A 24,094-nucleotide genomic window follows, 5' to 3' on the forward strand; every position below is an offset into this window, starting at 1 on the left:
TCACTAAAATAAATAGTCATCATATCAGGATTGTGTAAGAGCATATTATTATCCTGTCCTCATCCTCGTCTTCAATCATCTCTCTATCTCTCATCCTTTTCCCTGAGGGTGGCGCAAGAATAACATTTTATTTATGGGTTTTACACTTCAATGACTAAAACCAATGAAAGAGAAAGGAATGTGTGCCATGTTGTTTACATTGTCTAAAATCTAATATATATGTAAAGGAAATGCACTACAAGGGGAGCGTAACATCGCATATACCCACGATAGAATTTTCCTTTTTGCGAAACAATTTCATTTCTTTTTTTAAATATGACCCAACCACCCCTTTCTTTATATCGTTCACCTGCTCCTGTCGCTCATACGCGCCGGTGGGCTGTACCACTTCATCAAGCAGAGGGGGGTGAATTCGCGAGCTCATTAAGTTCAGCACCTGGACAGCGACCGTCCCGGAAACCCTCCTCTTGTCTCTCTGTAACAATGCGAATCGAGCGACGGTACGAGCGTCCAGTGAAACGATTCTCTTCCGGTACATGCATTGACAAACAATGCGACTTTCAGCGTTTTCCGAGGCCTGTTGTTGCTGGGTAATGTAAGACGCTGGCTGTATTACGCAAATATCTCGCAAAAATAGCGCAGACGGGCTTCTGTCCTTCCGTACAGGGAGGGGTGAGAGTGAACGCCGCGATTTTCTTTGTTTACACCGGAATATAAGTGAGAATGCGACGGCTTGTGGGACCGCAGGTGCCTCTGATGTTGTGGATCTTTAATGTTTATGTGAAGCTCAGTTCTGCAGCCCGTAAGTACATGTGTGTGTTTATGTGTGTGTTCAGTGGTCTTATTATGCGTCAGCATATGTGACCCTGGACGACAAAACCAGTCTTAAGGGTCAATTTTTAGAAATTGAAATATTTACATCATCTTAAAGCTGAAGAAATAAGCTTTCTATTGATCTATGGTTTGTTAGGATAGGACACTATCTGGCGGAACAACAACTATTTACAAAGCTGGAATCTGAGGGTGCAAAAAATCAAAATATTGAGAAAATTGCCTTTGAAGTTGTTAATCTGAGGCACTGTAGCAGGCCATCCACTCACAAAAATAAAGTTTTTATACATATACAGTAGGAAATTTATAAAATATCTTCAAGGAACATGATCTTTACTTAATATCCTAATGATTTTTGGCAAAAAGAAAAATCGTTAATTTTTACCCATACCATGTATTTTTGCTGATTACTAAAAATGTTCCCGTGCTACTTAAGACTGGTTTTGTTGTCCAGGGTCACATATGACTCTTCATCTACTATTAAGCATCACCACTTCATTCTTAACATTTTGTTATATGCTATGTAATGGAAATTAAATAGATCATTGCACAAAAGATATAGAAAAAAGGTGTTGGAACTAGATTTCAAAAATCCATATGGTGAGATTTCATGCTTTAGTGCTCTTCTGGTTGAGTGGGAGTATCATGGCATATCATGGGAATATCAGTGTGCATGTCTGCCTTTGTATGGGTGTTTCATAAGCGTTGTTTATGTTTATGGTCCCTAGTGCGCAGTCGGTCTAGTAGGTGCCCGTGTGGTGGCTCAAAAACTTTTTGACAAAAAATAAATAATAATAAGTCTGTTCTCAAATACATCAAGATCACTGCTATATCTACTGTACCTGGCCCATAAAATGACTTTCCTTGGTGTTATTTTCAAGTTCGATTTTTTCCAGTTAATTTAGATATTGCCACACTTTTAGGCTACCTGCCATTCTTGAAAAGAGTGGTTACTTTATTGCTTGCTTTTCACATTTCAATATCTATTAGTGAAGTATTGATGTTGTAGTCAGTTTTCCTTCAGCTGTAATAAATCAAAGGTACGTATCACATCACTAACAGAGGCAGAATACAGGTCAGTGCTGTCTAAAAAATTGTTCCGATGTAATAACACGTAGCCCCACTTTGCGCTTGAGGTGGCGTATTAATAAATTATACCTACAAGAGACATGAGGGCATGCTGGTGACCTTTAATAATGGACAAGATTATATATGAAGGAACGTTGAAATGCAAACCTGTATCACAGATATCTGCCAAATGTATCTGCCAAATCTATCAAATAAGTCAGTCTACATCCTTCTTAAAAGTTTTTAAAAGTTTGTAAGTAAGCCGTTATCAGGGTTGAAGGTTCAATATAATACATGTAACAACTATTGCTTCCTTTACGTTGCACAAAACTTTGTTTGTGCAAACTTTAAAAGATAAGAAAAACAATGTTTAAGAACAGTTTGATCAATTGTTTTCAGGCATTGCTGTTAAGACTTGGTGGCTTCTTTATTTTTAAGAAAGTGGGTGTTTAAAATAAAATTCAGTTGCAAATGGAAAACCTCCAATTCAATTTTCATTCCAGCATTTTATTTAGGGATGATACTGGTATCGGGCCCGATACTAAGCTTATGTACTCGTACTCGTAAGGCACCGATACCTCATGTGACATAACTGACAGAACAGATAGAAATTTGTTGTGAAATTTGCTTTGAAAGTTTGTGAAAAGCACATCAAATTGTTTATTTTTTCATAAAGTGTTTAAGTTATTCTATTTTTATCAGTCTCACTGTGTTTTGAAAAGGTACAGGTATCGGTACAGGCATCGATAGCGGCGAGTACCAGAATAAAATATCGGTACTCGTACTCTGCATTTAAAAAATGCTATCAGTGCATCCCTCAGCTCCGCATTTTACACATTACAATTCAGCATCTATGGGTCATAAAATCTTAACATTTTCATTACAACACCATCTAACATAGTCCTATGTGTTAACTACAATAATCAATGAAAAACTATTTGAAAGCCACAAGGTGCAGAGCCCTTTATCACATTAATGGAGTTGATAAAATTATAGTTATTTTGAATGTAATCTACAATACTTGCATTTACTGTGTGTTACGTTTACTTTAACTGGCCAAGAAAATACATTCTGTTATGATTTCTTTTTTAAACCAATAGCATATAAAGCTTAAGAACATATTTAAAAAATATATTAAAAAGTCAGTTTGAGACGAGTAAATCATTGCAAAATAATAATGTCGCCTTCTCTTACTTTATGGGCAGCAGTCTGAACAAAACACATCTATCTGCTTTAAACCAAATTATCACTATCAATTCATAGGTTGGCCTAAGCTGGTATCCGTTGAGAGACTGTGGAAATAAAACATTTATGCCACAGCATAATTCTGCAGTGTAATAATACAGACAGATATTAATAAGACGATGTCGCGCTCTCTTATTGGCTGTGGCAGCTCCTCTAGATCAGCGTTGCTGTGTTTTGTGATGCTAATGAGAAAGCTCATTTAGATTCGGACACCTGCCATCTTGATTTGTCAAAGTACGTGCCGCCTCCCCCCGTTATATCACCCCTCCCCCATTCACCAGGCACCTCCCTTTGTCCGCCAGAAATGGACAGAATTGAACAAAAGCCTCCACCTGCTTCAAGCAATAAGCTCAAAAAGCATGTACACCTACTCAAGTGTTTATAATTTCACACCGCCAGGGGTACGTAGGGTTTGTGGATGCTTTTCTAACTCATCTAGCTTATGAAGGTGCAAGCTTAGTTATGCTTTAGGGCTGTATGTCACAAACAACAAAAAAAGCATGTTGTTAAAGCTACAATCTGTCATTTGGTGAATGTCCCAAAACCTGTCAAGTGCATGTTCCAAGTCACATTTCACCCTAAATGTTAATCTTTTATATGATATAAAATATAAACATTTATACATCTATGAACATTTATATTTTACCTAAAATTATATTTGAGCAAAATTAAGCTTATTTCTTTAGGATCAAATTTTTATTGGTCAACATTTTGGCATTCTCTGTACCCCCAATTTACATCATGCTAAAAAACTTGATTCTGCATTAAAAATTATTCTTCCACTCATTATAATTATTGATAAAAATGCATAAAATATGTATTATTTTATATATATATATATATATATATATATAAACTATCATTAAATATCACAACAGCCCAAAAAGTATTTATGGTCTTTATTTTTATTTATTTATATATACTGTATATATATATATATATTTTTTTTTTTTTGAGGGAAATGTGACCCAGACCTATTTTTAATCACTGCTATTATGGCCATAGTTACCTAAGTATCACCTAGAGCCTCAACATGCTCAATGAATCTGAATCAAAGTTCCATTAACACCCAGGGAGTCGGGATACAACACAACGCCTTACATCAGGCCCTCCTCCACACGTAGCCTTCAAGGGCTCATGTTTTCAATCAAATCTCAATTCATGAACAATCCCTCATGAACAGATGTGGTCTGGAGCAAGAGGAGGCAAACAAAGGCCATTTACGATGACCTGTCAACTCATTAATTCAAGATGTGGCTGTGGATTGTAGGTTCATAATTGACAGCTAACATCACAAAGGTACTTCAACAAGATGACTGAGACCAGCTGCTGGCTCACATGAGCGGGACTTAACCATGAGTCAGTTGATAAAGCCCTTAAGAGTCTTAATTCACAATTTATAAAGTTTAAAAGGCATGGACATTTTAGGTAAAGCCTCACTGCAGCATTACACTACAGTCACCAAGATTGACAAGCATTGCCTTTATTTGCCAGAATACATGTTTTGCATTTAAAGGACAGACAATTTAATTTATAAAACAGAACGAAAACCAAATGCTCTACTCAGTAGATTAAATAAGGCAATAAGAGAATGAAATTCCATATTGATTAATAATAAAGGATAAAAGCATTATTGCATGATTTAGGATGGTCATGGGTTCGCAAGGTTCCATTGACTCTATCCACTGAGACAGAAAAACGAAGTCATCACCCTTATATAACTGAAAGCAGTTTGCCAAAGGACAAACAAATTAAAACGTATTTGATTAATTTTTATGGCTAAATTTCTTATGCATACATGTAAATTCTAAGGTAAGAACCCATGCTAGTGCTTAAGAAACCAATGATGTGTTTTAAGGGTGAGATTCTCTGATTCTAGGCATGGATCTTTAATAGGCCCAATCCCAATTCTATTTTCTACCCCTTCGCCTACCCCTCGCCCCGTCCCCTTGCCTCTTGAAACAAAGTGGCAAGGGGAAGGGCTACAAATTTTCCGCTAAGAAATGGGACACCACTACTACACTGTCATACGTCATCATATACGTTGTTGCTAGCTCGTCACGTCAGAGGACATGTACAACGTTTTTGCAAACGTTAAAAGAACATCACCGTAAATACAAACACAAGATTAAATGTAACATACATAAAAGGAAAAATTGTCATAAAAATCCTTATTAATGGCAAAAATTACTTGCTCGAGTGAGCGGCCATGTTGGAAATTTCTCTTAGCCCTTCGTTTGAAGTGAGGTCCCGAAAAATCTTCGTTTGAAGTGCTATCTGGCCCTTCCCCTTACCCCTACCCCTCCAACCAAAAGAGAATTGAGACACCCCTTCACGTGAACGCGCCAAACGGAGGGGTAGGGGACAGTGTAGGGGTAAGGGGTAGAATTGGGATTGGGCCATAATATCCCTCATTCCCACTAGCAAATTTTCATTTATTTTATTCTTCTCTATAAACTTAAATTTGGTTATAAGTTTGCTATATGGAATATGTACTGTACACGATATTTCACAGAATAAGGTTTAAAACGTAAAAAAACACATCTTTGTCTATAAGGGTAAAAATTGATAGCCTCGAGACACCATTATCTTGCACTCCAACTGACACGTGTAAAACAATATCCCAAAGGCAGCAAAAGTAGGAAATAATAAAGAAATAGCCTCGCACTGTTGAACACGTCCCGTTCCTTAATAGACATCTTTAGATTTTTCTATTACCCAAAAAATAAAATGTCAAGTCCCCAGTTCACAATCACGTCACAGTAATACAACAGTTGTATTTTATTTTGTCATGTATGTCTACATGAGCCTCGCTTATGAACTTACAGGACTTGTGAATAACTGCATATGCTGATCGAAGCACGTTCATAAAAAAATTGTTTTGTTCCATTTATTGATTCTTTTTTAAACTTTGTCATATCAGTTATTCATACAGTATGTACAGCCTAGGCCTAAGTGCTACATTAACACTAACACATAAAACATTTATTGATGTGAAGTGACCAGTGTTGGGTGTAACTAGTTACTAAGTAATTAGTTACTGTAATTTAATTACTTTTCCCTTGAAAAAGTAAAGTAAGGGATTACTCTAATCTTTCCTGTAATTTAATTACAGTTACTTCTGATGTAATTTAACTAATTACTTTGTGTAATATATGTGTGCAATAGTGGAATTGACATCAAAGTTCAAAGCCAATCTTTAAAATCCTTGCTTTAATGTGTAATTTTCAAATTTGTAATAATACTACTAATACTAATACTACTTAATGTAGTTTTATGGTATTTTTTTGAATGAATGAAAAGGGCCGTTTCGTGTCTATCCTTGAATCACTTAACTAATCAAGGTTGATACAGGATATAGAAAGTAATTAGTAATAATAAGTAATTAAATACTTTTTGGAGAGAGTAATTTGTACAGTTATCTAATTACACTGTTAAATATGTCATTAGTAACTAGTAATTAATTACTTTTTCAGAGTAACTTGCCCAACACTGGAAGTGACGTATTACGTGAAACAACAAAAAACTGTTTTTCCACCCTTTGACCACAAGATGGCGCTAGTGTGGACAGTTTTAAAAAGCTTCGAGGAACGAAGCATTTTATGATACACTTGGGGGGAAAGCCTCAATGCCTCGAAAAGCCTCATTTCACCATCACTACCGGAACGTTTTACCATTATCGACACGGAATTATTTGGTCAGCGAGTGACGTTGACCGACATCAAAATAACATTTTTGTTTTTTTTTCATTAAAAAGCTGAGAGTAAAGCACAACACTTTCGAAACGGAGGAGAGAAGACAGCGAGTGGATTCATTTCTGCAGATGCGTAGGACTTTATGCGGCGCTGCTTTGCGCAGACAGACCGATCGGCTTATGACATCATTTACCGCGAGAGCAGGCTGCTCCGTGAGCTTTCGAACCGCTCTCGCGATACTTTGCTGCAAATACGCCGCTCGTTCTCATCTTTCTGCACATCGCCGCATGGAAGTCAAACACCTTTGCATAAACTGTTCAGACTAGTCTTACAAGTTAGTCATCTCATTTTTTTCATCAACAATGGACATAACTTCTTCAGTCAGTTACATATAAAGGTAGATTGGTCTAATTGAAATCTAAAAAGTAAGACTGATTAGTCCTGACTAACTGCTAGTCAGTGAGACTCGTTGTTAAGACTGTGACTATGTTTATGCAACTGGCCTATCATCAAAATAAAGAAAATCATAAGAACTGGATATTTCACCTGTTTGCAGATGTGTTTGTGAAATAATCCATACTTTTAAACTGCCAAAAATGTTGTCACACAAAAAAGTCAAAACGTATTTGAATAAATGTCCCTGGTGTTGCATGTTTAACCTTCATTGCAAGCCACTTTGTTTCTTGCTGTACGTGCTCTTATTGTAGCATCATTGATTTATGACCTGAATAGCCCCTAAACCGCACTTAAAAAAATGCATTAGTCATTTAAATGTCAGTCTTTGAAGCCCTGTCCTTGTCTTTTGGTTTCCTGTCCAGAATAAATTGCAAAGTGGGCCAGACTTTGTGTCAGGGGTTAGAGTTTGTCTCTTTACAAGATCTTGTAGAGATAACTTTGCATGATGTCTAAATGTTACATACTTTTGTAGTATCTGGTAATCTCTCTCATTCTCTTCTCAGGCCGGAGAAGAGAATGAGTGAAAAATGTTTCAAAAAGTCATTTCAAGATTTTGGGTTGTGTTACTTTTTTAAATATTTAAGTTTAAAAAATGTAAAAACTTGAAAGACTGCAAGGTATGGCTCGAATCTTACAGGAGTACACCTATGGTCTTGTCTGTAGACAGAGTCACTAGCTGTGAAACAGAGCTCTTGTGATGCTAACCGTATAGCATTGTCACGATCCCCTCCTCCCCAAGAAAACACTATGTGGGAGTCTTACAGCCGTTCATACAACTCGGGTGAACATGAGGGCGTATCGGCATCGCTTCTGCCTAGAATAGGAGACTAATAATACAGTCGTCTTTTTTTAGAGGACACAAGGGCTATTTTTGACATAACCTTTACTCAGCAGGCTCCGAGTCAATTTAAACCTGTTCATTTGAAGGTGTGTGTAATGAGGCGAGAGGTAGAATCAGGACAGATCTCAGAGCCGTGGAATAAACTGCTGGCTTTTGTTTTAGGGGGTGTCTGGGTGACTGGAGAATTAGTCTGGATGAGAAGTGGCTCAGGTCACAGGACAGAATGTGGCAGATGTAGTTCATCTAAAATCTCCTGTTATTGGTCGGTCATTGACCTTTCAAAGCCAGACATAATGGAATTCTCAGTTATGTATTGCAAAATGTTTCTAAATTTAAAAGCATAGGACATGACTTATTGATCACAACATTTCAGTGCTGATAAACAAATGTGAGTTTGTGAAAAAATAAATAATAAAACTGAAACCGGAAGTGCTTCTGGACCAGTGTTTACATCTTGCGAAGTGGTCTATAGTCTATAAGTTTTAGGTTGATGCAGATAGAAAAAGAAATATCGTATCGCATATGGAATATCGCATTATTTAGCAGGATAAATTAGGTTATGAGGAGCCTGACCCGTCAGAGATACGAGGGACATTCACTGAAAGCTTCGCTTCTGAAAGCTTTTTTTACTTGTAGACACTAACCGTCTCATTTTATTGGATTAAATTGATTCTACTGTTCTCATCTGGAAATAAGTAGAGCAGAACATCAAATGCAGTGTTTTTATGCTGCGTCGGATCTTATGAATAGGAACGATGTGAAAAAGGATTTTTAAAAGTGCTCTCGAATCTGTTTCAAATGTTGTCTGATGTGTTTGTTGGACTTAATTTGTGTCTCATTTTTTCCTCCAGAGAGGTGCGAGGAGGTCTTGGCCTCACCTCTTCCCTACAGCGCCTTCACCAGCTCCTCTGTGTTGGCGGCTGACTTTGGCGCAGGCTATGCCAAACTCAACAGGAGATTAGGTGAGCGTGGACTTCATGTTTGGGATTGCACAGTGCACATCATAAAATGAATAAATGATGTCTTGTCACGTGACTCACGTGATCTCCAAAATGTCATAACTGCACACAGCATTCAACAAACTAAGGAAATATTCAGAATCGTAATATTCCGAACCAGTGCTGTCATGTTGACTGTGTTTTGCTGCCTATTTAGTTGACATTTAGACAAAGATCTACGGTGCACATCACTGACAGAATGTCCAAAAGCGCAGGTCAGGATTTGCTTACATTGCACACTCAAGTCTCTATAGGTCATAATGAGTTTAAATGCACATTTTGGCTACTGTCAGGGAAATGTAGTGCTGCTAATGCAGCGTTTTGGAGCATCTGTAGACTAAAAGCATCGTCATTTTAGCTTGGCAGCATCATGTGCTGTTTTGTCACTTCATATTTGACCTGAACTTTTTCTTTTAAAGGCAATGGAGGCTGGTCACCGCTCGACGCTGACAAGCATCAGTGGCTGCAGGTGGATCTCAAGGCCAGGAAACAGATCACTGCCGTGGCAACGCAGGGCAGATACAGCAGCTCTGATTGGACGAAACATTACAGGTTGCTTTACAGTGACACAGGAAGTAATTGGAAGCCTTATCAGCAGGATGGCAACATATGGGTGAGTTGCACGCTGGGTGATTTATTGCTCGGGGATTAGATGTTGTTTTTTTCGGAGGCTAAGTTTAGAGTAGCAGATTCTGACGTGACCCAGATAAGTTTAGCCGAACATGAAACTTTTCCTAGAAATGTCAGCAAGCCTTTAAACTTGTAGCATGAAATGCCGTTTTTATTTCGAATTAATTTGTTAATACCTATGAATTAATGAATACCTGTAGGTTCAAGGTTAAGAACAGATGTGAGATCACTGAGACATTTTGGTCTGAAGTGATTCATCTGAGAAGACATAAGCAAAAGTATTTCTGTGGCTTCTGTTAAAAAAAACCTTTGTGTGATTATTTTTAACCCGTATTTCACCCAAAATTCAGTCATTGTTTATTCACCCTCATTTCAGTCAAAACCTGTGTTTATGACTCTTTCTTCTGTGGAACACAAAAGAAGACATTTTGTGAAATTTCTCAGTGCGGTTTTGTGTCCATGCAGTGGAAGTCAATGGGGTTTGGTTGTCAACATTCTTCAAAATATCTTCTTTTGTGTTCTGCAGAAATAGGAAAGTCATACATGTCTGGAATGACACGAGGGCGAGTAAACGATGAAGGAATTTTCGGGTGTTTGCTTTATATCTTGTTATATTCCTTAGTTTTAAATGCTAATAATTACGGTTTATATTGATTTCTTATGGCGGTGTTGAACATTACGCTCATAACTCCTCCATCATTATGTTGAATAACAGTGAACTGACGAAGGCCTAAATTTAAATGCAAAGCCATTTCTCTTGGAAATACGTGCCAGGACTCTGTGGTATTGATCTGTGTACTCAGAACGGGCGGTAATGGAGTGTCTCACTTTCAGCAGGAGGGATTTCCGTTGCCTTTATGAAGTGTTTTTCCATTTTTTCCGCCTCAGACGTTTTCAGGTAACTGGAACTCGGAGCGAGCCGTGCGCCATGAACTTCAGCATCCGTTGGTGGCTCGATACGTGCGCTTCCTCCCACTGGACTGGAGTGAGGAGGGCAGAATTGGGCTGAGAGTGGAGCTCTATGGTTGCTCGTACTGTAAGTTTCTGTAGTGGGTTTGTGTTGTTAAAGGAACAGTTCAGCAAAAAAATGAAAATTCTGAATTCGTTCTTTGTTCTGTTGAACACATGAGATATTTTGAAGAATGTAGGAAAGCAAACTGTTCTGGAGCACTTTTGAGTACCATTGTCATTTTTCTACTATGGGAGTCAATGGTCGCCAAGAACTGTCTGGTTACAAGCATTCTTCCAAATATCTTTCTCTGTGTTCATCAGAACAAAGACATTGATACAGATTTGGAACAACTCGAAGGTGAGTAAATGATGACAGAATGTTTATTTCTGGGTGAACTGTCCCTTTAAAGTCTCGCTGCTGGAATGATGCTTAATCTATCATACATTTATTTCATTAGATTATATCTTTTTTTTAAGTTTTAAGCCAATTGTTAAAAGTTAGTTTATCATGACCTTTGAACTAACTCTTAGGTCTGAAACAGTTTTTGAACACTCTTTCATATCATTGGATTTTCTTTTGCATGTAAAAGGATTAACAAAGCTCCAGGACATTCTGTTTGTCTCTTTGGTGTGTAACGTTTGGACTTTTTGAACTTGGGACTGAGTTCTTCTAGTTTTGTATTGTACATAGAAGAGTCCAAAAGTCAAGAAAAATGCAAAAATAATTCATGACATGAGCTCCTTTAGTAACGCTACTCTTGCTACATTAAGTTTTTTTGTTTTGATTTATTCTAACGTTTAAAAGTTTAGGTCTTGATCTGAAGATATATGTCTGAATATCTTAAATCAGTTATGTGGAGAAACACATAATCAGTGCCGATTCTAGATGTCTGGGGGCCCTGAGCAAACTTGTGGTGGTGTACTAATAGTTAAAATTAGATATAAACATAATTAACACACTTAAACGAATGAAGACTGAAAGAAGAAAAAACATTAAAGAGTACATAACTAGGGATTTTCAAATTCCTATTTTGGTTTATGGAGTGTCCAACAACACGTTTATGTACACAGAAGGTGTAAAAACACGATTATTTCATAATAATAGGTAGTTATTCTTACATTACTTCTTGACTGACTCTCACATGATTTGTTCCGCGATTCATCTGTCTAATCCCCTCCTTTCTGCTGGCCTAGTCTGATTGGTCAGATGGTCTAGTCTGCTGTGATTGGTCTACCGCGAATGAGGCTCACGAGCTACAGTGTTTGGGGGAGAAGAGTGAAGTTTTCGCGGGCAGTCCTAGCAAAACTTAGGCGGGGACTATATGTAGTGACTTATGTGACGAGGGAGGTGTGACGAGAGCCGTGGGAGGAGGAAGCGAGGCCGGGACGCGATTGATAATGAGTGTCAGCTGGGCGTCATTCCCGCCTCGTATCTCTCACGGAGGAGATCGGAAGCATAAAAGGATGAACGGCAGGAGAATACGGCGAGAGAGGACCGGGCCCGGACATTTAAGTTTTGTATATGTTTGTGTTGCCGGCAGTCGTCCGCGAGGGGCTGCCGGCTTGTTTTACTTCCGTGTTATTGTTTATTTATTTTATTAAAGTTTGTTAAATGTTCGCCGGTTCCCGCCTCCTTCCTTCCCTTTTATTGAGCTTTATTACAACGTACATCCGCGGTGGTTCGCGAATCGGACTAAGGACGACTCGTTTGCGTGATTCAGAGTCGACTCCCTTTTTTCCAAGCCAATAACTTTGTTATTCATTCACCTTCGGATTTACAACTTGGCAGACTGCTTACTTTCAGACACACCAACATTACACACTGCATGAAATGTTATTTCCATGATTTCTGTCATGGTTGACAAAGCTGAGAGAGACCCAAATGCGGGAAAACGCTTTATTAGTGAATGGCAACAGTCAATAATCCAAACAGCCAAGGAATGCATAGCCGCGGGAAGCAGAGAGATACTCCACCGGAACGGGAGAGTACTCTGAAGAGCGTCGAGAGTTCCCCGCCGGGGTAAGGGGTCAGTAGTTGGGATTCGAGGGTCTTCCTCGGACCAACTCTCAGGAGGAGAGAGAAGTGGTAGCTCGTGGCGAAGATCGCGCACCTGATGCGACTGTTGTTAGGTCGGGTGTAGAGCGAGGCCGCCGGCCGGGACGCCAACGGATACTGCGTAGACAGAGAGTAGACCTGGGACATGATGGGAGAGAGGAGAGAACACACTGGAAAAGCTAAGGAAAACAGAGTCAAGTGAAGCATGTTCGTGAAGGCCAAATGACTAGAGGAGCTAGGACTAAGGCTATGACTAGGACTGTGGCAAGGCTAAGGCTAAGGCTAAGGAATCCAAGAGGATATAAAGATGCTATAGGTGAGCCGCAGCAGCACCTAGGTCAGTCTGAAGTGGAAAACACACAACAGTCAGACACAGGACAAGAAACACCAAAGGATTATAAAGGAAACCTAGATGGGCTGGAATAGTTAACAGGTGTGGGACAATTGCGGGAACAAGCGGGTTTAATGAAGGAAGTGAGAACAGGGGTGTGAGAGTTTGAGTGGAAAAACACCAGTGCAAGGAAAACCCTAACGGAGACACGAGGGTGGGGACAGTGATGCAGACTCCGAGCACGTGATCAGCCATCAGTAGACAGCTTCCACGTGCTCGACAAAACAAGACCGTTCCCGTGCAGACAATTACCCCGACCTGACCTGGGTCGTGACAATCTCATGTTATGTACTCTTTAAACTGACAGTAAAAAGATTAGATTGGAATTAGAATTAGATTGACATGGAAATAATTCTTTACCTAAAGTAACGCATGCCTCTGGAACCATCTACCTGTAAAAAACTAAACAATGTGTGTTTTTACTAACCAAATGAGTGATTTCCTAACAAAAATGAAGCATGATAAATACAGTTTACTTAAGAAAGCTAACCATACGAAAACACATCAAGAATTCTCTATATGTGATTCTCTATAAATTTCCAAATGATTCCTCTAAAGTTGAATCCGCAAGTTATAAAAACAGCGTCTTGTTTACAATGTGTTTTTGATTCGGTGCTCAAGGGGGCCCCCTAATGGTGCAGGGGCCCTACGCAATAGGTGTCTGCGTATAGGAAGGATCGGCTCTGAACATAATTGTGTCAACTTATTAATTTTGTTCATTAGAAAGTAAAAATGTAATGAAAGAAAAGTATTTAAACACGGACAAGCAGAACAGCTCAGGCTGAGACCTCAAGAAAACATTTCTGCAAAATCTAGATTAGTAAACTAAAGGGTGACTACACTGAAGATCCTATGTTTTTTATTCATTTAGATTTTTTGTAACTTTCGATAATTCCCATAGTAATATCATAGTTTTGATGGGTTTACTCTTATTCTAAAATGGGGAAAAAATACAAAAAAGAGAGTGCAAGTGACACTAAACATTTGAGTTCGTGTATGTGTGTTTGTGGCTCACTGTGTTCCTGATATTCCTGCGTTCAGGGGCGGATGTGATCAACTTTGACGGGGAGGGAGTGATTTCATATCGATTCCGACAGAAGAAGATGAAAACTTTGAAGGATGTGATCTCACTGAAGTTTAAGACCACTAAAGGAGACGGCATTCTGCTGCACGGAGAAGGACAGCAGGGAGATTATATTACTCTAGAGCTGCACAGAGCCAAACTACAGCTGCACGTCAACCTGGGTAATGTGACTCAAGAGAACCACATGTGATGATGGGCTTCTCGTGTGATGTGACCCGACTGACCTCTTTCTCTAACTGTTTCTGGTCCGTGTGTCTATTTCAGGCAGTAATCAGTACGGCTCTATTCGGGGTCACACATCGGTGTCTACTGGAAGTCTGCTGGATGATGATCACTGGCACTCGGTACTGATCGAACGCTACAGACGCAGCGTCAACTTCACCCTCGATCATCACACGCAGAGCTTCCGCACCAACGGAGAGTTCGACCACCTGGACCTCGACTATGAAGTAAATCAAAATAAAGTCATGTGTCAAGTCTATTGGGTTTTTCACTGTTCATGTGGGTCGGAAACTGTGATGAGAGGTCTTTTATGAAGTGATTGTGAATTCAGATTCTTAAAGGAATAGTTTACCCACAAAGCTTGTTTTATTTATTCATCTTCATGTCCTTCCAATCCAATATTATTTTCTTTTTCATTAAAGGCTAAAGGAGAATTTTACACTGCCAAACTCCTACGGTTAAGAAAAAAATATTATTTATTTAATTCAAACATGACTGCTTTATTTGACTGTTTTTAAAGCCACGTGAAATCGTTTTGCAAAAAAAACAGTCACTTTTGGGGTGAACTATTCGTTTGATATCATAATGGGTAACACTTTACAGTAAGGTTTCATTTATAGTAATTAATGCATTAGTTAACATGAACTAACTCTAAACAACATATTGTTTACAGTGTTTGTTTGTTTATTATTTTGCACATCCATGTTGTTTGTGCATTAACTAATGTTAACAGATACAATGTTTTATGCTTTAAATGTGTGTTCATTGTTGGTTTGTGTTAAAGTCCCAGTGAAATAAAAAATGGACAATTCCTATTTGTTCATGAAATATTGCAGCGTTTATTGTCAATAGTTTATCAGTATGGGTCATTCTCTTTTTAAAATTCATGTGCTCTCATAATCTTCAGTTCAAATCTAAAAATGCACTTCCGCCCTCTAGTTATTATGCATCTCAAATGACATCCGTTAGACAGCTTGGGCGGAGCATCTGTTAACTCCTCCCTTTCAACTGTCAGTCTGCTGCCAGTTTCGTTTCGAAATGCATCAGCTGTTTTTATACATCAATTCGCAGTAAAAAAACGCAAGCCATGGCCACTATTTTTCTCATTCGAAATTCCGTTTCACTCGGAAATGGGTCAAAATTCGAAAGTAAAACCGATCGCAACTTCCGGTTCATGGGGACTTTAACTATATGTAGATAATGAATGTCAACAAATGCAGAGCCTTATTGTAAAGTTACAGAAAAATCACACGGCTCGTCTTTAAACTTGATCTATAATAATAGTCAATAATACCGTGGTCCTCTCTCACTTTTTCTCTCATTTCATTTGCTTTATTTTGCATCATCTTAAGCGTAAAGTGCACATAATTTCATTTGGTGATTTTATTGCATTCAAATAAACACTGAGAAAAACAAAGATGGGAAAGTAAGAAGTAAGCTCAGAGATGAGATGTTTGGTTGGCTGTTCTGAGGATGCTAAATGTTTCCATCACTTCTCAGATAACGTTTGGAGGGATGCCGATGTCTGCCAAGCCCAGCTCAGGAGGGAGAGAAAACTACTTTGGCTGCATGGGGGCCATTCATTACAGCGGTGACAACATCACCAACCTCGCTCGCAGGAGGAAAGTGGACACCTCCAGCTTTGTAAGTGCTCAATTTACATAACTGTCTTTATTAGATAGAGCTCCCCAAAATTGTAGGGCATCAAGTGGAGACATTTCTGTAAACTATATGATCGAGTTAAAGAAACAAACAGTACTTATGGTAAAAATCTGTTGTAGATGTGGAAATATAATATTGTCCTGGAATACACACAAAAAAATTGCACATTGTCGCATCATTGTACAGTACATTAACACGATTGAGTGTTGACATTATCACCCGCCCACCCGCCAAATGTGGGGAGAACAGAATGACATCACTCTCCTACTAGCCACTTCACATTTGTGTAGCATTTGCTTTGTTTTTCTTTACCAAAAACATCAGAAATAATCAAGCAAGAATAATGTCAACCACTAGAGATTGTGTTGGTGTATCTGTGGGCTTGGATTTCTTCAGTGGGATAACCCTTACAAAAAATAAGAAGGCTTCAAAAGTTAGAGAGAGAGAGAGCAATAGCAATAGGAAACTCGTTCACGGAAAACATGCTTTGGTTAAGGTGGGTCTACATACCATCTTTAAACTTGAAAAGATTGAAAAGAAAATGAAAAGGTTGTCATCGTTTACTCACCCAAAGCTGTATGACTTTCTTGCACAGAACACAAAAGAAGATATTTAGAAAAATGTCGGCACCCATTCTACTGTATGGACGCAAAACCAATGCAAGTGTAGGTGTGCTGGTTAACTACATTCTTCAAAATATCTTCTTTTGTGTTCTGCGGAAGAAAGAAAGTCAGGTTTGAAACTACACGAGGGTGAGTAAATGATGACAGAATTTGTATTGTGGGGTGAACTACCCCTTTAAGTCTTTAACACCTCACGCAATTTTGTAGGTACCTACATACTAACATTAAATTATGAAATTATGAAAACAAAGTCCAATAAAGAAGCTCTGCAGAGAACAGGTGTGTCTTTATCAAGATCTCTCTCTCTCGTGAAGCCAACCAGAAAGTGACTTAAACTTCAATTTGTCGACTGGACGCTAAAACAGAGCAGAATCGCCAAGGAAAGTTTCAACGCAAAGTCATGTGTATGATTAAGTAGACATCGAAAAAATAAACGAATATTTGTTGTGTCTTATGACTTTATATCTGTGGGATGTTTAGTGTTGTTTTCAAACATTGTCTTAATTTGATTCTTTGTATTATTCACAGTAATCGCAGCTCACTAAGGTTTGCGTCTTTTATATCTCATACTGAGTATTCAGTAGTTATGTGACGTTCCTCTCTCCTTGCACTAAACCGAGCCATAAACTGAACTTTCCTCCTCTTTCCCACAATGCTCTCTGTTTGTGTGTGGGCAGACAAAAAGTGCGAAGATCTGTCAATGTGTCCTGTGATTATGACCACCGAAAATCACACTCCTGTACCTTGCTGGAAAACCATCAGTTTGAGGTGGTAAAGTCAAGCTGGTTTTGGAGAATTGTGACCTGTAGTGGTCTAACAACCTTAACTAGTTTGACCAAGAAAAGCTTGAATCAAAAAAATCAACCCGAAAGCATATAAAACCAGCATGCACCTTAAACTGGTTCGCTGGATTTTCCAGCAGGGTCCTGATGTGACTTAACCCGTTCTCCTGAATAAAATCATAAAAAAAATTTGAATAAAAAATTAAAAGTATGCTTAGTTTTCACTCTGCTGTTTTCATTCCAGCATAACTTGACGTTCTCCTGCGCAGAATCACACACGTTCCCGGCGTTCTTTAACTCCACCAGCACCTTGCAGCTTCCAGGTCGGACTGACTCAGACACGGTGTCGGTCAGGCTGCGGTTCCGCACGTGGAACCCCAGCGGTCTTCTCTTCTTTACCCCACTCATGCCCGGTGGCGTGGAGGTCAGTCTGGTGGAGGGTAAAGTCACCGTCCACATCTACATCGCGCTGGAGAAGAACACGCGGGTGGACATCTCCTCAGGTAACGTTAGATCGTTCAAGCTCTTTAATGGTTTTATTTTACTGAGTAACTTTTAAGTTTACTAGTAAGCTTTTCTGTGTGCAGGTTCTGGTCTTAATGACGGTCAGTGGCACAGCGTTCACTTTCTGGCGCTGGAGAGCATCGCCATGTTGACCATCAACGGTGATGAGATGTCTACTGTGAGAGCCGCCCTCCCCATACAAATCAGGACGGGTGGAGATTATTTTTTCGGAGGTGATCATAAAATTGCATCTTTTTGTGCCAAATGTATTGTGTCACGTGTTTTGCTTTAAGCAGGGCTGTTGAACGATTAATCGCAATCAATCGCATCCAGAATAAAAGTTTGCGTTACAAAATATATGTCTGTGTACTGTGCATATTCATTTTGTATTTATAAACACACAAGAAAAAGGTTTAAAAACAATAAACATTTATATATCATTTCAATTATTGATCAATATAAATAAATGCATGTAAATATTTCCTAAATATGTACAGTATGTTATATAACTTTTATTCTGGATGCGATTAATCGCAATTCATTGTTTGACAGCCCTAGTTTTAAGATAGTGTTCCGTTAGTTCAATTGGTAAAATAGTTAGTGGTTTGATTTGTAGAAAACAAACAATTCAATTCAATTTTTTTGCAAGTTTTGCATTGTTACAAAGCAGCGTTACAGAAAATATGCTTTAGCTGTAAAGACATAGAAAAAACACCAGTAATATAAAAACAGGAAACATATAAACAGTATTATTGTATTGTCATTCATACACACATGCTGATAAACTGTACCTTAAATTCACTTTGAATAAAATCATATGAATATTTTGTCAATTTATTGTTATTTATTGTTATGAAGTTATATTGATCTCTATCCAGAAATAAATTCTTTTTTTTATGTGAAAATTACATATTTTACATTAACCATCATAAAAAATGTTTTATAAAAATTAAAATAACTATCGATGCCAACTGGAAGGTCAACATCTTGTGCCTGAATTTTAATTTTGATCATTTTTTTAAGAAAACATAAAAAGGATTTTAATATTCTATTCATCTTGTGCAGGATATTTCCCGTGGACGGCTCTCTCTCCGTCACAGCGTTCCTTCCAAGGGTGCATGCAGCTCATACATGTGGACGACCAGCTGGTCGACCTTCGCTCTGTGGAGCAAGGCATGCTGGGTAGTTTTGAGAACGTCAGTCTGGACATGTGTGCTCTTATTGACAGGTAATGCAATCATCAGTAACTGCAATTTAACTATTGAAGAAGAGACGGCTTACCGTTCAAAGCATTTTTTGTTCATAGAAAGGCAGTGATAACATGTTCCTGGAGTGAGTTGTGACACTTATTGCGTAACGAAAGCTGTGAAGCTGCTTATGTAGCCTACATCTGAGTGTTGCACGCCCGCCTTCTTTTGATGAGACCGATTGTGTTAACCTGCAGGATCAAGGGAAACCTCATCGGAGGTCTGATGCTTCTGCAGACAGAGATTATCACACCAGACCCGTGTCAGAGGATAGTGAAGGAAGTGTTGCACTCGAGTGTGTGTTATTAACTATTTAAAGAGACAGTACGCTCAAAAATGAAAATTCTTTCATCATTTATTTACCCTCATGTCATTCCAAACCTGCTTGACTTTCTTACTTCTGCAGAACACATTAGAAGATATTTTCAAGAATGTTCGTAACCAATCAACATTGGGCCCATTGACTTCCATTGTTTGAACACAAACCGCCAAAACATTTCTCAAAATATCTTTTGTGTTCCACAGAAGAAAGTGTCATATAGAGGTTTTGAACCACATGAGGATAAATAATTGATGGCTGATTTTTTTTATTTTTGGTGAACCTTCCCTTTAACTCTTTGCTTCTATAGTTTATCATTACATCTAAAGCACGGTAGAATGAGTCAAACATTTCTAAACGATTCAGACATCTTTCACACCCTGAAAAAATAATAAAAGAAGAAAGCCTCTTTTAGGACCATTATGATTTTTTTGCATTCTGGCATTAATTTCATCACAATTAAGTAAATTGTCTTTCCAACACATTTACTAAAATGTTTTTTTAAATATGCATAAATTGCAACATAATCTGATATTTCTTGTAAAAAATATGTTTGCAGTAATGATAAATGAGGTGGAATTTATGCTTAATTGTCACGAAATAAAGTGAAAATCGTTCCTGATATTAGACTTTTTTTAATCTATAGACGGTTTCATCGAACGCACACGCCTGGCCGAAACTAACTTCCTGTCTGTGTTTGGTTATAATATAACAGTTTATTTTATATTTAATTATTATTAGTATTCATTTATATATTAATTTATTTTATTGTATATTAATTCTATTAAATCAAATTAAAACTACTCAACAGTTAATGATTCTTTGCGGAGATTAACGGAAGTTAAGTTTGGGCCACATAACATTTGTTTATGTCGTTTCCGCTGAAATCGTTTATAACTTCTTTTTGTTGAACAATCAAAATAAGTCATTGAGCAAGTTTGCAAAAAACAGTGATATTTACCCTACCTTGCTTATAATAAGATTTTGTGGGAAATGCTTTTTGATGTCATTCAACGTTGACAAGAACCTTTTTTTGGAAGGGGGTCAAAAATAACCCGAAGTATTTTGTACTTTTCATGAGATGGACACTGTAATGTTCTAACGTCTTTTTTTTCCCATGAAGCTGTAAAGTTTTTATTCAGCCCCACTTCATTGTGTTGTGTTTCTCCAGGTGTGAGCCAAACCGCTGTGAACACGGAGGCAAATGCTCTCAGACTGGAAACACGTTTAAATGTGCCTGTGATGGAACTGGATACACTGGTGCCACCTGCCACAACTGTGAGTCATCCGATCCATTCATCCAAACATCTGTCCTGTGTGTTTCATACACTTACAGACGCTTTCAGCGGCAGCAACATAAACAAACGTTATGTGGCACAAACTTAACTTCCGGTAGACCTCCGCAAAGAATCCATAAACTGTCGAGTAGTTTTAATTGAATTTAATACACTTAATATACAATAAAAGATTCATATCAATTAAATCTAAAAGAAATTGTTATATTATTACCAAACGCAGACCATGTCATAGCAGAACATTTTAAGCTCCGCAAAAAACTGTTCAACGTGTGTTTATCGAGAAAACAATAAACTTAAAGTTCTTGTGAAACATCAAAAACGTTTTAAGTAACACTTTAGTATAAGGACCAATTCTCATTATTAACTAGTTGCTTATAAAGCACATATTCTGCATGACCATATTCTACATCCCTAATCCTACCCAATACCTAAACCTAACAACTACCTTACTAACTATTAATAAACAACAAATTAAGAGTTAACTAAGCAGAAGTCGTAGTTAATAGTTTACTGAAACCGAGAACTGGACCTTGAAATAAAGTGTGACCACGTTTGATTCTCCAGCAGCCTATGCAGATATATTGGGTCTTGATATGAAACAGATGTTTGGTTTGATCGTACAAAAATGAAAGGATGTAGATGTTTCTTTTGGTGCTGAGATCGTGTGTGTTTCTGCAGCTGTGTATGAACAGTCCTGTGAGGAGTACAAACATATGGGCCGGCCGTCAGACACGTACTGGATCGATCCGGACGGCAGCGGACCCATCGAGCCCTTCAGAGTCACCTGCGATATGACAGGTCAGAACCATCAAAGACGTGACATTTCACTGATGTAGTGGGTGGCATGACTGCTGGTTTCGTCTGTGTCTAAGAAGAAAAATATATCAAAAAAGAACAACTTGTATACTCAAAAAGCAAAAAGTGTAACTGGGCATCATTTGTATGTTTTGTGTGTTTCAGGAGACAAGGTCTGGACAATGATTGTGAATGATTTGCCGCCTCAGAGTCTGGTGAGCGCCACCTCCGGTCCCGAAGAGAAGACTGTAATAAATCTTAATTACAGCATGACCGCTGAGCAGGTGACATTTATAAACCGTGGGAATTTAAAGAACTGTGAATGTTACGCGTGAACCACACGCTGCATGCGGTGACCTGCTGTTGTTGTTGTTTTTGCGGCACAGGTGAACGCCGTCACCGGCATCTCTGAGCTCTGTGAGCAGCATGTGGCGTACACGTGCTACAAATCACGGCTGCTCAACTTGCCAGGTAAACTAATGTCATGGCTGAAATAAAGGGCGGGGCTTGATTTAGCCAATCATGAAAAGTGGATGTTAGGCGTCTCGCGGAAACGAGAGAAAAATCTTGGAGACGTCTTTGTCATTTTGCATATACTGATTCCTTTCTTTCGATTGGTCAGAATTCATTTTGAAAGTTGAATCAAAATACAGGTTGTCATTCATCAGACAATGCTGGTTTTCTAGATGGTTCTTCATCCACGTGGTGGGTCGGCCAGGGAAACGAGAAGCACTTTTATTGGGGCGGCTCGGGACCGGGCGTGCAGAAATGTGCGTGTGGGATCGAACGCAACTGCACAGACCCCAAATACTACTGTAACTGTGATGCGGATCTGAGACAATGGTGAGATATATCCTTCACATGTTATTACAGGAAACAAGTAAGACTTAAAGGGGTCATATGGCGCGAATACGTGTTTTTCTGTGTCTTTGGTGTGTTATAAGCATGTATTAGACACGTAAAATTGCACAAATGAAAGTGTGGGAACAAAAGATGCGTTCTATCTAAAAGCGAATGCTCACCCAGACCTGCCTGAAACGCCTCGTGTAGCCACACCCCCACAAATCTACGTCAGTTCGTGGTATGATTTGACTAAGATTACATTTCCGTCACACCCTTGCAGTATTCGACCAATCACTACGCACTGGTGAACTGGCCAATCATAGCACACCTCACTTTTCAGAGCCATGAGCTTTGTTAAAAATCTGCGTGTTTCAGAGAGGCGGGGCAAAGAGGAGATACAAACATGCACGGTATGTGGAAAATACTGCGTTTTTGAACCTTAAATGGTGTATACACATTGAGTTACATCTAAAACAAACCATAATATTCGTTTTAGCCGTGTCATATGACCCCTTTAACAACGTGCATGTTAAATGGCATTTTGAAACAAGACAGTGAAACGAGACAAGACAACCATCTAAAACATTCTGATGATAATCTGACAGTTTAAATCCTGGGTTTGTTTGGAGTAGTATGCAGCTTTAGTACTATTTTTGCAGTATGCACATTTTCCATAGTATCCCTGCGTCCAAATTCACCTACTTATTCTATGCCCTAATAGTAAGTACTGTTTTGTATTGGAATAGTAGGCACTTTTGAGTGCATAGCAAAATAGTATGCATACTATCAAGTGACGGAAGTGACGATTTTTGCCTGTGATCCTCAAACTCAGACATCAAAAAACAACTCCTTCTTGCATTTAAACATTTCTTTATTTACTATTTGTCATGTAATGTTTACTGTATGGTGTAATTTATTGATTCAGTTGGACTTACGCATCATGTACTTCATTTATTCATTCTGTGTAGTGCAACTAAGCTCCGCCCTCTCGCGGAGCCATTTGAGTGTGCATTGATCTACACTAAGAATTTTTTCCAAAAACAGTTTTGGGACATACCAATAGAATTTTCGAATACTATTTAGGATGGATAGTAGGCGAATTGGGGCGCAGGGCGAATTTCGTATAAGATGGTGTATCCGACAATGCTGCGCAACAGTGTGATGAATTGGATGAAAGAAAACGAAAATCTTAATTTATTTTAACAATATTACTACACTTTTTACTTTTTATCTTTGCATACTGCATACAGTTTTGCATAATGTTTATATTTTTATATTAGTTTTTGTTGATATATATATTTTTTTATACATTTGTTTCCCCCTCGTGGTAATAATGTTTCTGCCAAATGGTGTTTCTCCAGGAAAGAGGATGCAGGTCAGTTAATGTATAAGGATCATCTGCCTGTCAATCAAGTGGTTGTTGGAGATACACATCGCTCGGGATCAGAAGCCAAACTCACTGTCGGACCACTTCGATGCCAAGGAGACCGTAAGTGCCATCATAATATCCAACCTGATTCAGCCTAAAATGGGTATATTGTATAAAAATACAA

At 38.5% G+C, this 24,094-nt stretch overlaps 1 protein-coding gene across 1 annotated transcript in view; it reads left to right on the forward strand.

The window, feature by feature from the left end:
- Positions 1-411: 411 nt before the first annotated feature.
- cntnap2b (contactin associated protein 2b) overlaps positions 412-24,094 on the forward strand; it is a 33,225-nt gene continuing 9,542 nt past the window's right edge. Inside the window, exons 1-16 of the mRNA XM_057334600.1 lie at positions 412-802; positions 8,988-9,098; positions 9,554-9,747; positions 10,653-10,800; positions 14,204-14,407; positions 14,511-14,695; positions 15,969-16,112; positions 17,780-18,038; positions 18,123-18,272; positions 19,105-19,267; positions 20,777-20,883; positions 21,582-21,701; positions 21,864-21,982; positions 22,085-22,169; positions 22,385-22,541; positions 23,903-24,030. Coding sequence (XP_057190583.1) covers positions 724-802; positions 8,988-9,098; positions 9,554-9,747; positions 10,653-10,800; positions 14,204-14,407; positions 14,511-14,695; positions 15,969-16,112; positions 17,780-18,038; positions 18,123-18,272; positions 19,105-19,267; positions 20,777-20,883; positions 21,582-21,701; positions 21,864-21,982; positions 22,085-22,169; positions 22,385-22,541; positions 23,903-24,030 — 2,353 coding nt within the window. The 5' untranslated portion in view covers positions 412-723. The remainder of the gene's footprint in view (positions 803-8,987; positions 9,099-9,553; positions 9,748-10,652; positions 10,801-14,203; positions 14,408-14,510; positions 14,696-15,968; positions 16,113-17,779; positions 18,039-18,122; positions 18,273-19,104; positions 19,268-20,776; positions 20,884-21,581; positions 21,702-21,863; positions 21,983-22,084; positions 22,170-22,384; positions 22,542-23,902; positions 24,031-24,094) is intronic.

Source organism: Triplophysa rosa, linkage group LG5, assembly GCF_024868665.1.
Source record: "Triplophysa rosa linkage group LG5, Trosa_1v2, whole genome shotgun sequence".
Taxonomy (NCBI): domain Eukaryota; kingdom Metazoa; phylum Chordata; class Actinopteri; order Cypriniformes; family Nemacheilidae; genus Triplophysa; species Triplophysa rosa.